The sequence below is a fragment of the Oryx dammah genome, unplaced genomic scaffold, assembly GCF_014754425.2.
Source record: "Oryx dammah isolate SB20612 unplaced genomic scaffold, SCBI_Odam_1.1 HiC_scaffold_5, whole genome shotgun sequence".
NCBI lineage: Eukaryota > Metazoa > Chordata > Mammalia > Artiodactyla > Bovidae > Oryx > Oryx dammah.
This window is the reverse complement of record NW_024070189.1, coordinates 97,848,117-97,861,070: the sequence shown is the minus strand read 5'-3', so window position 1 is coordinate 97,861,070 and position 12,954 is coordinate 97,848,117. Positions and strand designations below refer to the sequence as shown.

General features: G+C 53.1%; 1 protein-coding gene across 8 annotated transcripts; it reads left to right on the top strand.

The window, feature by feature from the left end:
- Positions 1–586: 586 nt before the first annotated feature.
- GIPC1 (GIPC PDZ domain containing family member 1) lies at positions 587–12,665 on the top strand. Of its 8 annotated transcripts, none has more exons than XM_040240940.1 (10): positions 735–817; positions 1,379–1,433; positions 3,285–3,339; positions 5,024–5,108; positions 8,693–9,013; positions 9,861–10,046; positions 10,150–10,330; positions 11,127–11,239; positions 11,593–11,674; positions 11,818–12,665. In XM_040240940.1, the coding sequence occupies exons 5-10, from the start codon at positions 8,726–8,728 to the stop codon at positions 11,967–11,969; spliced, it is 1,002 nt and encodes a 333-aa protein (XP_040096874.1). In that variant the 5' UTR covers positions 735–817; positions 1,379–1,433; positions 3,285–3,339; positions 5,024–5,108; positions 8,693–8,725; the 3' UTR covers positions 11,970–12,665. The 8 variants fall into 8 exon arrangements, with proteins under 8 accessions (XP_040096876.1, XP_040096878.1, XP_040096874.1 ...); XM_040240939.1 differs by having other exon boundaries at positions 1,379–1,503; XM_040240945.1 differs by having other exon boundaries at positions 759–817; positions 1,320–1,433.
- Positions 12,666–12,954: the final 289 nt, after the last annotated feature.

The window sequence follows — 12,954 nt, the reverse complement described above, 5'->3', positions numbered from 1 at the left end:
TTCAGCTTACTCGTAGACGTATCTGTTGAGATAGGACAGAGACTGGCACGGAGCAGGAGCGCCTTAAATATTTGATGAGTAAATGAATGAATGAATGCCGTTGTCCATTGTCCATCCAGGACGCCGGACACGCGGGACCCTCCCTATTCATCTCAGTCCCCCGCCCTCCCGCCCAGAATGAATACATCTTTTTATCCGCCCTGAGGGTGGCCGAGTTGAGGCATGGGCAGGCCGAGTGGAGGACTGGATTAGGGACCGCCCTTGGCTCCCTCCGGGTATCCTAAAGGGTTCCCTTTTCTGGACTTTGGAAGTTTGTATCCTTTGCCCCTCCCCACCTCCAAACTCAGTATCGGTCACCTGACTTCCACGACTAGTCCCCCGCCTCTTAGCACCCACAGCACCCCACACGGACACTTAGGCAAGAACACGTGGTCCGGGGGCCCCAGCTTCCCATTGGCCGCTGGCCTCCTTCCTCCCAGAGATTGGCTCGGGCTCGGCCTCAACTCCCCCTTCCGCCTCCTCGCGGTGGTACAGCCCGCCGCGGCTTAGGAGGGGTGGGAAGGTCCAACGCTCCGCGGCGGGGGAGGTGTCATGAAGAATCGCGTGAAGCGCAGGGATCCCTCTGGAATGTTTCCTTCGGGTTCCACCCGTAGGGGGGCGGCGTGGAGTGGATTGGCCGCGAGCGCCGGGCGGCCGTTTCTGATTGGCCAGATGCGGGCGCCAGCCCCGCCCCCTGGCGGTGGCTGCGGGAGAGGCCAGGGCCAGAGTTTGCGGAGGGCCGAGCTGGGCGAGCTGGGCGGCGGCTAAGGAGGCTCAGGTGAGTATACCCGGCAAGGCAGGGGGCAGGGGGTGGTCCATCGCGGCCGCTCGAGGGGACCCCGGAGCAGACCCGCGAGATCGCGAACCCGCGGAGATTCGGCCTATCCTGCGGGGTGGGGCCGGCCCCATGGACGCGGCTGGAGGTCTAGGCTGAGTGGGGTGGAGGGGCGGGACGGGGGGGAAACGTCCGAGCCCCCTTCCCGGGGGGTAGCCTGCCTTCCCTCTAAGGTCAGGGGTGAACGCCTCCCGGCGCCGGGATGGCATCTCCAGCCGCACCCCAGCCCCCTGCACCTCTGGAGAGTTCCCCTCCCGGTGGGGACAGGCGCAGAGTCGGTATTTCTGACAAGTCCCCGAAGCTGGCCTTGTCCCAGAAGCTGGCCTTGTCCCAGTCGTCCAGGGCCTGGGGAGGGGGTGGGGTGCGCCTTGGGAGGATCGAGGTCCCGATTGTAATAATGAAAAAAATCACCCGGGCTAGCATTCATTGAACACTTCCGTGTCAGGTATTTACCATGCGGATCATTGAATCACCCCTCATGGAAGTTGCTGTTACTTCTTTCAGAGGTGAAGCAGCAGACCCAGAGAGGTGGAGTGTCTTGCCTAATGTCACACAGCGAGTAAGTGGCAGATCTGGGACTCAAATCCATGCTTCAGAGTCCACAACTGGAATCTCCACCACTAGACTAAGTATCCAGTGGCTTCAGGGCTCAGGTGTTTCTGACCAGCTCCTCCCACTCCATTCCCTCCAACCAGGCAGCCATCTGGGGCACACCTGCTGGTCTTCGCTTTCACCAGCTGCTCAGACAGGAAGCTGCCCCCATGTCCCTTTTCCCCAAAGCTGGAAAAGCAAGGGCAGACTACTGGGTCCTGAGAAGAGAGTGACATCTGTGGGAGAGATAGGTGGGTGGTGGGGACCATTGGGGTCCTGTGGCTGCTGGGCCCCTGGGGAGGCCTGGGCCCCGGACAGTAGGCGTTCTCCCTAGAAACACCCATGAGCCGGTTTTTCAAGACTGATTCAGAGGCCTCCTGCCCTCCTCTTCCAAGCAATGCACTGCCGAAAAGGGGAGCATGGGCGTGGTGTCCCCTTCCCAGCTTGTGTGAGCTCTCAGGAACCCCCTTCCCCATTTCCTGCTCCTCCCATTGCAACTCTGTGTGGCTGTAGGCTTGTTAAGTTCCGGGCCCTCCCCAGCGAAGAGAGGGTAGGGATGTGGGATTCCAGCCAACCTGCTCAGTGCCACTAGCTGAACTGAAGCTCGTTTTCTCCATACCTGTGTTCAAGTTTAAGAGGAGACTGGGAGTGTGGTTGGGAGGTGGCAGTTTGAAACTGTACAGTAGGCATGTTCTGAGGATAGAGGGGCTCGAAGAGTAGTCAGAATGAGGGCATAAGACCCATTATTCATTCGTTCTGTACATATTTATTAAGTACCTACTATGTGCCAGGTGGGCTTCCCTGGTGGCTCAGTGGTAAAGAATCCTCCCGCCAGTGCAGGAGACACAGGTTTGATCCCTGGGTCGAGAAGATCCCCTGGAGAAGGAAATGGCAACCCACTCCAGTATTCTTGCCTGGAAATCCCATGGACAGAGGAGCCTGGTGGCCATCGCAAGAGCTGGACACAACTTAGCAACTAAACCACCACCACCACCACCACAGGCCAGGTACTGTTCCTGGCATAGAGGATTCAGTAGTGACCACAACAGAAATCCCTGCTCATGGGCAGCTACCATTCTAATGGGGGCGGGGGGGGGAACAGGCAACAAACAAGTTGTTAATAACACGTAAATAAAGAAAACACTCGCAGAGGTTGATAAATGCTGTGAATAAAATATGAGGGAGTGGCATGGTAGAATCTGTAAGAAAGAGGAATCTCGGAGGAGGTAACTTTGGAGCCAAGATCTGAATGACAAAAAGAAGCCAGCTTTGTAAGGATCAGGTAGGGGGCACAGCCAAGGCAAAGGCTCTGAGGCTGGGCCAAGCTTGGCATGGTGTGGCTGGGGCAGGAGAGAACCCAGAATGTGATTCTGTGGGGATCTGTGGGCCACATTAAGGAGTTTAGAGCTTTTCTTCTATCACGTGGGAAACTGATGTAAGATTTGAGGCTGGGGAGCAACACGATCTGGTTTATGTTTTAAAATAGAGACATGAAGTTAAATAACAGCCTAAGACTGGAAGACAAGAGTTCTGCCAGAACAGCATGTAATTAAGTCCGTGGGCCTGAGTTGTCTAGACCACAGGGGTGGTTGTAACAGGCAGGGACAAGCCGAGGAGGCTGCTTGGAGGAGGTGGCCAGGAGTAGGCCTTGACAGGCAGAGGGGACTTCCTGGGCAGGGCAAGGGAAGAGGCAGTAATAACAGTGAGAGTAATAATTTTCTTAATCAAATGTCAGGCAAAGTGCTAATTGAGTTACTTGCATAAACTCTTTGGATTCCCATAAGCACTCTTAGAGACCGTAATTCTGCCCATTTTTCAGATGAGGAAACTGAAGCGCCATCAAGTGAAGTGACTTGCCCACAGCCACTCAGCTGGTAAGTGACAGGGGTGGGATTTGAACCCAGGCCACTCTGCCTCTTCTGGCCTGGAAAACAAATTCATAAACCACCCACTTTCCTTACCACCATTATTTCCCTGTCCTGGGTAAGACATGAAGCCAGCCTGAACCAGGGCATCAAGTGTAGGCAGGCTAAGGAAGTTGGGAGTTGGTGAGCAGGGTGTAGGGGCCCTAGAAAAAGGAGGGAGTTTGAATCTTGGCAGCTGACTAAAGATGATACAGATAGAAATAGTAGTAATTGTCACCAGCATTTGTGGAACTCTTACCGGAGAAGGAAATGGCAACCCACTCCAGTATTCTTGCCTGGAGAATCCCATGGACAGAGGAGCCTGGCGGGCTACAGTCCATGGGGTCGCAAAGAGTCAGACACGACTGAGCGACTTCACTTTCACTTTACTGGGTGCCAGGAACTGTTCCAAACACATGTATGATTTCTTTGGAACTCAGAAAGGTTAAGACATTTGCCCAAGGTTGCACAACTAATAAGTGGCAAATCCAGGTTTAATATTTATGTTCTTTGCATTCTGCTAAGATGTATGAGGAGTGGCAGGAGGGGAGCCAGGGGAGGTGATGATGTGGGGGTTTTTGTTGTTTTTGGTAGCATCATTAAGGGACTATAGTGAAATAACTTGACAGAGCAGTACCGGTTTATTCATTCAGAATGTATTTTATTTCTAGTATTTAGAATATGTAAAGAGTTCCCACAAATCAATAAGAAAAAAGACTAGGCATTGCAATTAAAAACAAGCCATACAGTTTCAGAGAATTCACTGGTGGTTCAGTGATTAGGACTCTGTTCATTCGCTGTTGAGGGCCAGGATTCAAGCTCTGGTCAGGAAACTGAGATCCCATGAGCCATGCGGCATGGCAAGAAGAAAAGAATGTGGTTTTTAAAAATGGGCAAAGACTTAAGTAGACAGTTTACAAAAGGGCAAATCCAAATGGTTTCAAATGTTTTAAAGGTTGTTTAGTATCACTGATTAGAAAGGGAGTGAAAAACAAAATCTCAGTGTCTTCATGGTTAGATGAAGCACCTACTTTGTGTCCAGAATTATTCTGGGAAGCAAGGAATAAGGGACCCCAGGGGTAGGTCTTATACTGTTACTGGGGAGACAGGATCCTACCGAGGGCAGATGCCATGGCCTGTGCTTCTTTGTCTCCCCAGAACTGGGCACAGAGGCTGGTGGGCTGGTGACTATTAGATTCATTAATCCATCCATTCATTAATTCCACAAGTATTTAGTAAGCAGCTGCCCTGTGCCAGGCCTTGTGTTCTCTGAGCTAATAGAGGAATGAGTAAGACAGGCCAAGTTCCCTGCCCTTTTTGGAAAACAGACAATGAACAAGCTAAATGAATGAAGTATGGCTTCCACCTGAAAGAGGTAAGAGAGTGAGTTGTGTGGCTACCAGAGGGCACAGCCAGTGCAAAGGCCCTGAGGCTGAACTTCATCCAGTGTGTTGAAAGAACACAGGGAGGAGGCCCTTGTGTCTGCAGGGAATGAGCAGGGGGGACAGAGGTAGGGGGTGAAGGCATATGGGTGATATGGGCTGGTCATTTGGGGCCCATGGGCAAGGGGAGGACGTTGACTTTTACTCCAAGTGAGGTAGGAGCCCTGGGAGGGGTCGGAGCGAGGACAAATGTGGCCTGACATGTTTTACAGGATCACTCTGGCTGCTGTGTTGAGAGACCACTGGGGGCAAGGGCAGAAGCTGGGAGACTCAGAGAAGGCAGCTGCAGTCGTCTAGGTGAGTTGTTTTTGTCTTTAAGATTTATTCGCTTATGGTCGCTCTGGGTCTCATTGCTGCACTGGGGCCTTCTCTAGCTGTGGTGTACAGGCTTCTCATTGCAGTGTTTTCTGTTATTGTGGACCATGGGCTCTAGGACACGTGGGCTTCGGCAGTTGTGGCATATGGGCTCAGTAGTTGGGACGCATGGGCTGAGTTGCTCCATGGCATGTGGGATCTTCTGAGCCCAGGGATCAAACCCATGTATCCTGCACTGGCAGGGAACTTCTTTACCACTGAGCCACCTGAGAAGCTCTGAGTGAGTGTTGATGGGACTGGACCAGGTGATGTTAGAGGAGGTGTTGGAGAACAGATGGATGAATGAAAACGGGTACAGCTCAGGACCTCTACTGAATCCAGAAAAGTCCTAGGGAAGAGGTGATCTGAAAGGAGGGAGCAAGAAGTCCCCCTTACATAGAAAAATATAATTTGGCATAATCTGATCCTTCCCACAACCTGGCCAGGTGGATGGAAGGTCCCCATTTACAGGTCAGGCATCTGAGGCCCAGGGAAACTGAATCACCTAGGGGACAGCATCACAGTGATGAACTTGGGCTTGGGAGTCAGACCTGAGGGTTGGGGTCAGTTTCTGTGACTTTGGACATGTGACTTAAACATGAACTCTTTCCTAGTCTGTAAAGGCCTATATAGTTGACCTCCATCACTTCTTTTTTTTTTTTTTAATATTTATTCGTTTGGCTGTACCAGGTCTTAGTTGCAGCACTCAGGATCTCTAGTTTTGGCATGCAAACTCTTAGTTGCAGCCTGTGGGATCTATTTGCCTGACTGGGGATCAAACCTGGGCCCCCTGCATTGGGAGCATGAAGTCTTAGCCACTGGACCACCAGGGAAGTCCCCCTTCATCACCTCTTTTACCTGCCCTCTTCGTATTCTTCCATTGCTCACTCCACTCTAGCCATGCTGGTCGCTAGCTTAATTGTGAATCTGCTCAGAATCTCCCATGACTGCCATTTCACTCATATCAAAAGCCCAAGTTTGGTCTCTGGCCCACAGGGCCCTGGCACAATCTGCCTGTTACCTCTCTCAGTTCAGTTCAGTCGCTCAGTTGTGTCCGACTCTTTGCAACCCCATGGACTGCAGCATGCCAGGCTTCCCTGTCCATCACCAGCTAGCTTACTGAAACTCATGTCCATCGAGTTGGTGATGCCATCCAACCATCTCATCCTCTGTCGTCCCTTTTCCTCCTGCCTTCAGTGTTTCTCAGCATCAGGGTCTTTTCCAATGAGTCAGTTCTTTGCATCAGGTGGCCAAAGTATTGGAGTTTCAGCTTCAGCATCAGTCCTTCCAGTGATTATTCAGGACTGATTCCCTTTAGGGTTGACTGGTCTGATCTTCCTTGCAGTCCAACGGACTCTCAAGAGTCTTCACCAACACCACAGTTCAAAAGCATCAGTTCTTCGGCACTCAGCTTTCTTTATAGTCCAACTCTCGCATCCATACATGACCACTGGAAAAACCATAGCCTTGACTAGAACCTTTGTTGGCAAAGTAATGTCTCTGCTTTTTACGTCTCTGCCCTCACCTTTTCCCACTGTCCCTCTTACTTGGGGATCCAACCACACAAGCCTCCTTGCTGATCCTCAGACATGTCAAGTAAATCCCCACCTCAGGTCCTTTGCACTAGCTGTTCTCTGCCTAAATGTTCTTGCCTCATATCCTCCTGTGGATATTTGCTCCTGTCTTTCAAGCCTCAGCTTCGCCTCCTCAGAGAGGCAGGTCCTCTGTGACCTTGTCTGTAAAACTTGTCTTATTGTCTTTATAGCAGTCTTAGAAATTATATTGAATATTTACACAATTGCTTGCTCACTGTACATCTTCTCTGAACCGTATGCTTCTGGACAGCATGGACAGAGCCCCAGCTAGCTAACCTCTGCAGCAACTAGGAGTGAATTTGAAAAATGCAACCCTGGGTCTGGTGCCTTTGCACAATGAACAAGCTGTGTAACTGCTTATGATGGCACTAGTCAGGAACCTTACTGCTTGTCTTTTTTTTTTTTTTTAATAATTGAAGTTATTTTAATATTTGCAGCATACATTTTGCTCAGTGGTTCAGTAATGTGCTTGAGTTATTCACAGAGATTTTCTCTTACCTTCACAGGTATACTGTTTAGCAAACTTTTATGAAATTATTAATTACAGCTTTGAATTATTAAATAAAGCTTTTTTTTTTAACTGCACCACATGCTTGTGGGATCTTAGTTACCCAACCAGGGATTGAACCCATGCTGGGTCTTAACCACTGGACCACCAGGGAATTCCCTAATTAAAGCTTTTAAAAACACACATGCATGTATCCACTTAAACACATACACCCATGGTGTGTGTGTGTGTATACATATATATATACACACACACACACATATGTATGTGTATTTGTAAACTCTTAGAATTTATCCATATAAGATTGTTTTCTTCATCCATTAACCCTTCATCACAGACTCCTTATTTATTCTGGGTAAGGAAATGTGGGACCTTGCTTATCTTATTGAAGGCAATATCTACAATGGTGCATGGAATATAGTTAGTGCCCAAAACGTATTTGTTTGAAGGGAGGGAGGGAGGGAGAGAGGTAGAAAAATAGAGTGGAAGGAGAGGAAAGAAAAAAAGTGTATCAGTCAGGATAGGTTTTGCTGCAGTAACAAACACCCCCCCCCCAGAATCTTAGCAGTTATACCCTACAATGGTTTATTTCTTGTTCCTGCTACGTGTACATTGCAGCTTAGCAGGGGGGTTTCATTCATTGTAGTCACTCAGAGCCTGGCCTGATGGGGCTGCCACCACATCAAATGTGGCTGGTGACCCTACCGGGAAAATTAGATCTGTGGAGGTTCTTGCTCCAGTAATTAAATGCTTCAGCCCAGAAATGTCACGTGTCACTTCCTCTCACAACTCATTGTCCAGAACTGGTCATATGCTTACCCAGTCATAAAGAGGCCAGGAATGCCATCTGCTTACATACTTGGAAAGGGAAGAGTCAGAAATTTTTTGTGCACAGCACTAATGATTGCAACCAATAGAAAAATAGAGAAACGTAGGCCGTGAGCCTCCAATTTCTCATCTATTAAATGGGCATAATTACGTATTATGGTACATCATGTAATCACATCGGGACAATAATATGGTCCCCATGATATGATGTGAGGATAAAGTAAGATCACAGAGCAGTTAGCAGTTATGGTAAATATTAACTGATATTATTTCCATGCAGGTGTGTAAGTGCTAGGACCAGGTTTTTTTTTTTTTTAAGTGAAACAAAGTGTTTATTAGGAGGAAAAAGAGTGTGAATAGACACACATGAGGGACTTAGAGAGAGTGTCATGCCCTCGTGGTAGTTTGAATCACTTATATGAGGCATTTTCCCCAGGTTCCCTTTGGCCAGTCATCTGGCTGGGTGATTGCCTGGCTCTGAGCTGGGCCCCGATTTTGAACTGAGGCCTGTTCTCTGAATAATTTCATTGGGCCTGTAGGGGCAAGGTGGCCTGAGGCTACAACGCAGACCCTGAGCACCTTTTCCTGTCCTGCAGATTTCCTGGACGCGCCCCCTCTTCTCACTGCTCATGCCACTAGGACTGGGGCGGCGGAAAAAGGCGCCACCTCTGGTGGAAAATGAGGAGGCTGAGCCAGGCCGTGGTGGGCTGGGCGTGGGGGAGCCGGGGCCCCTGGGCGGAGGTGGGGCGGGGGGCCCCCAAATGGGCTTGCCCCCCCCTCCCCCCGCCCTGCGGCCCCGCCTCGTGTTCCACACCCAGCTGGCCCATGGCAGTCCCACTGGCCGCATCGAGGGATTCACCAACGTCAAGGAGCTGTATGGCAAGATTGCCGAGGCCTTCCGACTGCCAGCTGCCGAGGTACCCACTGGGGACCGGGCACCGGGGTTCCCTAATGGTGAGCTAGAGAGAGGCTGGAGCGTGCATCCTGTTTGTGAGCTATAGCTCAGGTGCTGAAGCTGCAAATACTGAGGCTTTACCCCAGTGAATTATGGGGAACTGGACGCAGGGCTGAATGCTGAGTTTCATCAGGCATTGTGAGGCCTGTGCCCCAGTGGATTATGGGGGCTGGTGGCCACAGCTGGATACTGAGTTCCAGTCAGGCATGCATTAGGAGACTTGCAGCCCAGTGTATTGTGGGTAACTGGAGACCAGGACTGGGTGCTGAGTTCCCGTCAGCACTGGGAGGCCTCAGCCCCAGTGGATTGTGGGAATGGACAGCCAGGGCTGGATGCTATATTCCCATCTTACACTGAGGGGTTTGTAGCCCAGCGGATTGTGGGAGCTGGAGGTCAGATGCAAGATTCACCCCGCTGTGATTCATTGGGAGGTCCAACCCTAAGGATTTCAGGGGTCAAAGGAATGGAGGAAGCGAGGAGGGTGACAGTGGGATCTTGCAGGAAATAGATGCAGGGGTCTCAGTAGGCAGGATGGGTATCTGTGCCCCTTCATTCATTCCAAAAGCATTTTCTGATCACCCTGCATGCCAGGCTCTATGCCCTGGAACCAGTAGGGAGTTTTTTCTAGGACAGAAACCCAGCCCTAGCAGAGCTGACATCCTAGTGAGGACCTTGACTGAGCTCTGGGGTGGTCAAGCACTGGGGGGATACCTCCAGGCCCTTCCCAGTGTTCCTTCCTTCCCCCTCAGGTAGCAGTTGGCAAAGGGCATGGGAGAGAGGTGAGGGTTGAATGTCTCCCACTCCTGCAGGTGATGTTCTGCACCCTCAACACCCACAAAGTGGACATGGACAAGCTCCTGGGGGGGCAGATCGGGCTGGAGGACTTCATCTTTGCCCATGTCAAGGGGCAGCGCAAGGAAGTAGAGGTGTTCAAGTCGGAGGAGGCGTTGGGGCTCACCATCACAGACAATGGGGCTGGCTATGCCTTCATCAAGGTACCTGGGGGTGGGCCACCCAGAGTCTGGAGGGTAAGGCCTAGCCTATGATGGCAGAACCCAAGAGTGGAGCCGCACGGGCTGACAGCTCCTTTCCCCACAGCGCATTAAGGAGGGCAGTGTGATCGACCACATCCAGCTCATCAGTGTGGGTGACATGATCGAAGCCATCAACGGACAGAGCCTGCTGGGCTGCCGGCACTACGAGGTGGCCCGGCTGCTCAAGGAGCTACCCCGAGGCCGCACCTTCACACTGAAGCTCACAGAGCCTCGAAAAGCCTTTGGTGAGGGGCTGCCGCCTATCCCCGTCCCGCGCCAGCAGCCACCACCCTCCCAGCCCCCAGCTCCTGCCTGCAGTACCAAAGGCCACCAGCAGGTGGTGCCCAAGCCCAGCTGGTGGTAACGGGTGGGAAAGGGGGTGGGGCAGCCCCACCCTTCTGCTGGGAGAGGGTGTTGGCTCTCTGCCCAACTCAGGTGGAGGATGGAGGCAAGGAGGAAGTTGCCCCCACACCCAGCTTCCAGGAGCCATTAGCCTAGCCAAGCGCCCCCAACCTGGCCAACCCCCTAGCCCCAAGAAGCCAGGCTTGGCTGCCCTGTGCCAGGCCCCCTACTTTTTTGTCCAGCTTCATTAACTCTCCGGAATGGGCTCAAGGTCCCTGGCGTGGAGGAGGGGGACTCTAAAACACTTCCCCAGGCAGATAGGGTTGGTCTAAAACACTTCCCCAGGCAGATAGGGTTGGTCTGCTGCCCAGCAGCTAAACCCCCTTGGCCTTGGGGAAAGTAGCTAGAGACCCAGGACCCATCCCGTTCCTGACCTTCTGGCCCTGGGGACAGGAGTGGTCCCCTCCAGCCTCCTAGCCCTTTTCAAATCCTAGCCCCTGGCTGTGCCTCCTACACCCCGCCAAGCCAGAGTCAGGAGACCTGCCCTCCTGGGGTCACCTCCGCCCCCAGCGGCCCCAAAGCCTACAGAAGCTTGGAGAAGGTGGAGGGTGGTCTGAGGCCGGGATGTCTGGGTTTCTGCCCAGAACATGCTGGAACTGGGCTCCTCCAGTCCTCACCCCTTCCCCATATCTCCCACAGACATGATCAGTATGCGTTCAGGGGGTGGCCGCCCTGGCTCCGGTCCCCAGCTGGGCACCGGCCGAGGGACCCTCCGGCTCCGATCCCGGGGTCCAGCCACAGTAGAGGATCTGGTGAGTGTACCAGCAGCGCCTAAGTCCCTCCCCGCTGCCCCCCCCCCCCCGGCACCACTTTCCTGTGAAATTCTTAGGTGGCAGCATTACTCTTAGCTGAGGGCCTCTGGGCACTGGATATCCATTCACCTCTGCCACCTCCCAGCTCTGGGACCTTCCTTGGGCAAGTGGACCTCAGTTTCCTAATCTGTGAAATGGGGCTAATAATACTGCCACTTTGGGGGTTGTCATGAGGAAGAACCATGGGTTTCTATACCAAAAGTGGTGTAAAAAAAAAATTGCACCCAGCGTTCAGTATAATTACAGGTATATTCACATTATTATAATGTTGTCTTCCCTCTTCCCGCCCCCAGCCTTCAGCCTTTGAGGAGAAGGCCATTGAGAAGGTGGATGACCTGTTGGAGAGTTACATGGGCATCAGGGACACAGAGTTGGGTAAGTGAGGAGAGGGTCATCAGGGTCTGGGGATGGGTGGGAGTGTGGGAGAAAGGGGCTTGTAGGTCCTGTGGGGCCAAGTCTACCCTGAGCCCCTCTGTCACCTGTGCCTCCATTCTGCTCCCCCGTCCTTCCCCCTCCAGCGGCCACCATGGTGGAGCTTGGAAAGGACAAAAAGAACCCGGACGAGCTGGCTGAGGCCCTGGATGAACGGCTGGGTGACTTCGCCTTCCCGGATGAGTTTGTCTTTGACGTCTGGGGGGCCATCGGGGACGCCAAGGTTGGCCGCTACTAGGCCTTCCGCTGGACCTCGAGATGACTTGGGCCAGGCCCGGTGGGAGCCTCTGGGGCGGAGACACCGTAGCCTGGACCCCAGTGTCTGGCTCTGGCCCAGCTCAGTAGCCTGGAGATGATGCGGAGCGGAGGTGGGGCTGGGCCTCTGCCCCTCCTCCAATCGGTACCACCCCCTTGCCAGTTCCCAGCCTGGCTGGGGCGCCCAGCCCCCCACCCCCGCCCTCCTCCCCACCTACCTCAGCCAGGGTCAGGCACAGCGGTGGAGAGGGACCAGCCAGATTGGGTGGCCACCCCCACCTCCCTGCCCCCAATACTTTCCGCCTCAGCTGCCAAACTGGTCCCTCCTATCTCCCTGGGGCCTCGGGTTCTGTTTGGGGGTCGTGACCTCCCTAGTTTCCTGACGCAGGGAATGCAGGAGGGGGGTGTGTCCCCCTCCCTCAGCAAATGCAATAATGCCCTCCTCTTCCACCACCCCCCCATCTCCCCAGAGGAGCCCCCTTACTGTGGAGTCTGTTACCTCCGCATTTGAAACACTAGTCTGCTGTGAAACCCCCCCAAACTCCCTCCCTCCCCAGCCCCCGCTCGTGTCTCCCTCAGCTCAGCCCCAGACCGAAGGGGCAGGAGGGAGGGATGATGGTGGTGGGCTTTTGTACCTGAATTTGCTGTCTGGAACATAAAGAATCTATCTGCTGTTGGATCTGTGTGTTGGCTTCGGGGTGGGAGAGGAGGGTGGGTCAGGGCTGGGAAAGAATGTAGCAGCTGAAATCCATCCTCTTCGGGCTCCAAATTGAATTAAGAGCTGGCCCCAGCCACCCGCCCCCTCCCACCCGTTCTGCCTGATGAGGCTCTTGGCTGCAAGCCACCAGGCTTCCAGGCAAGGCTGGAGCTTCTTCGCCTACTCAGGGTGCAAATCTTCTTGCTCCCTTTCGAACAAAGCTTCCCGCCACCCTCTGGCCTGGTGTGAACAGTGGGCAAGAGGCAGTGGG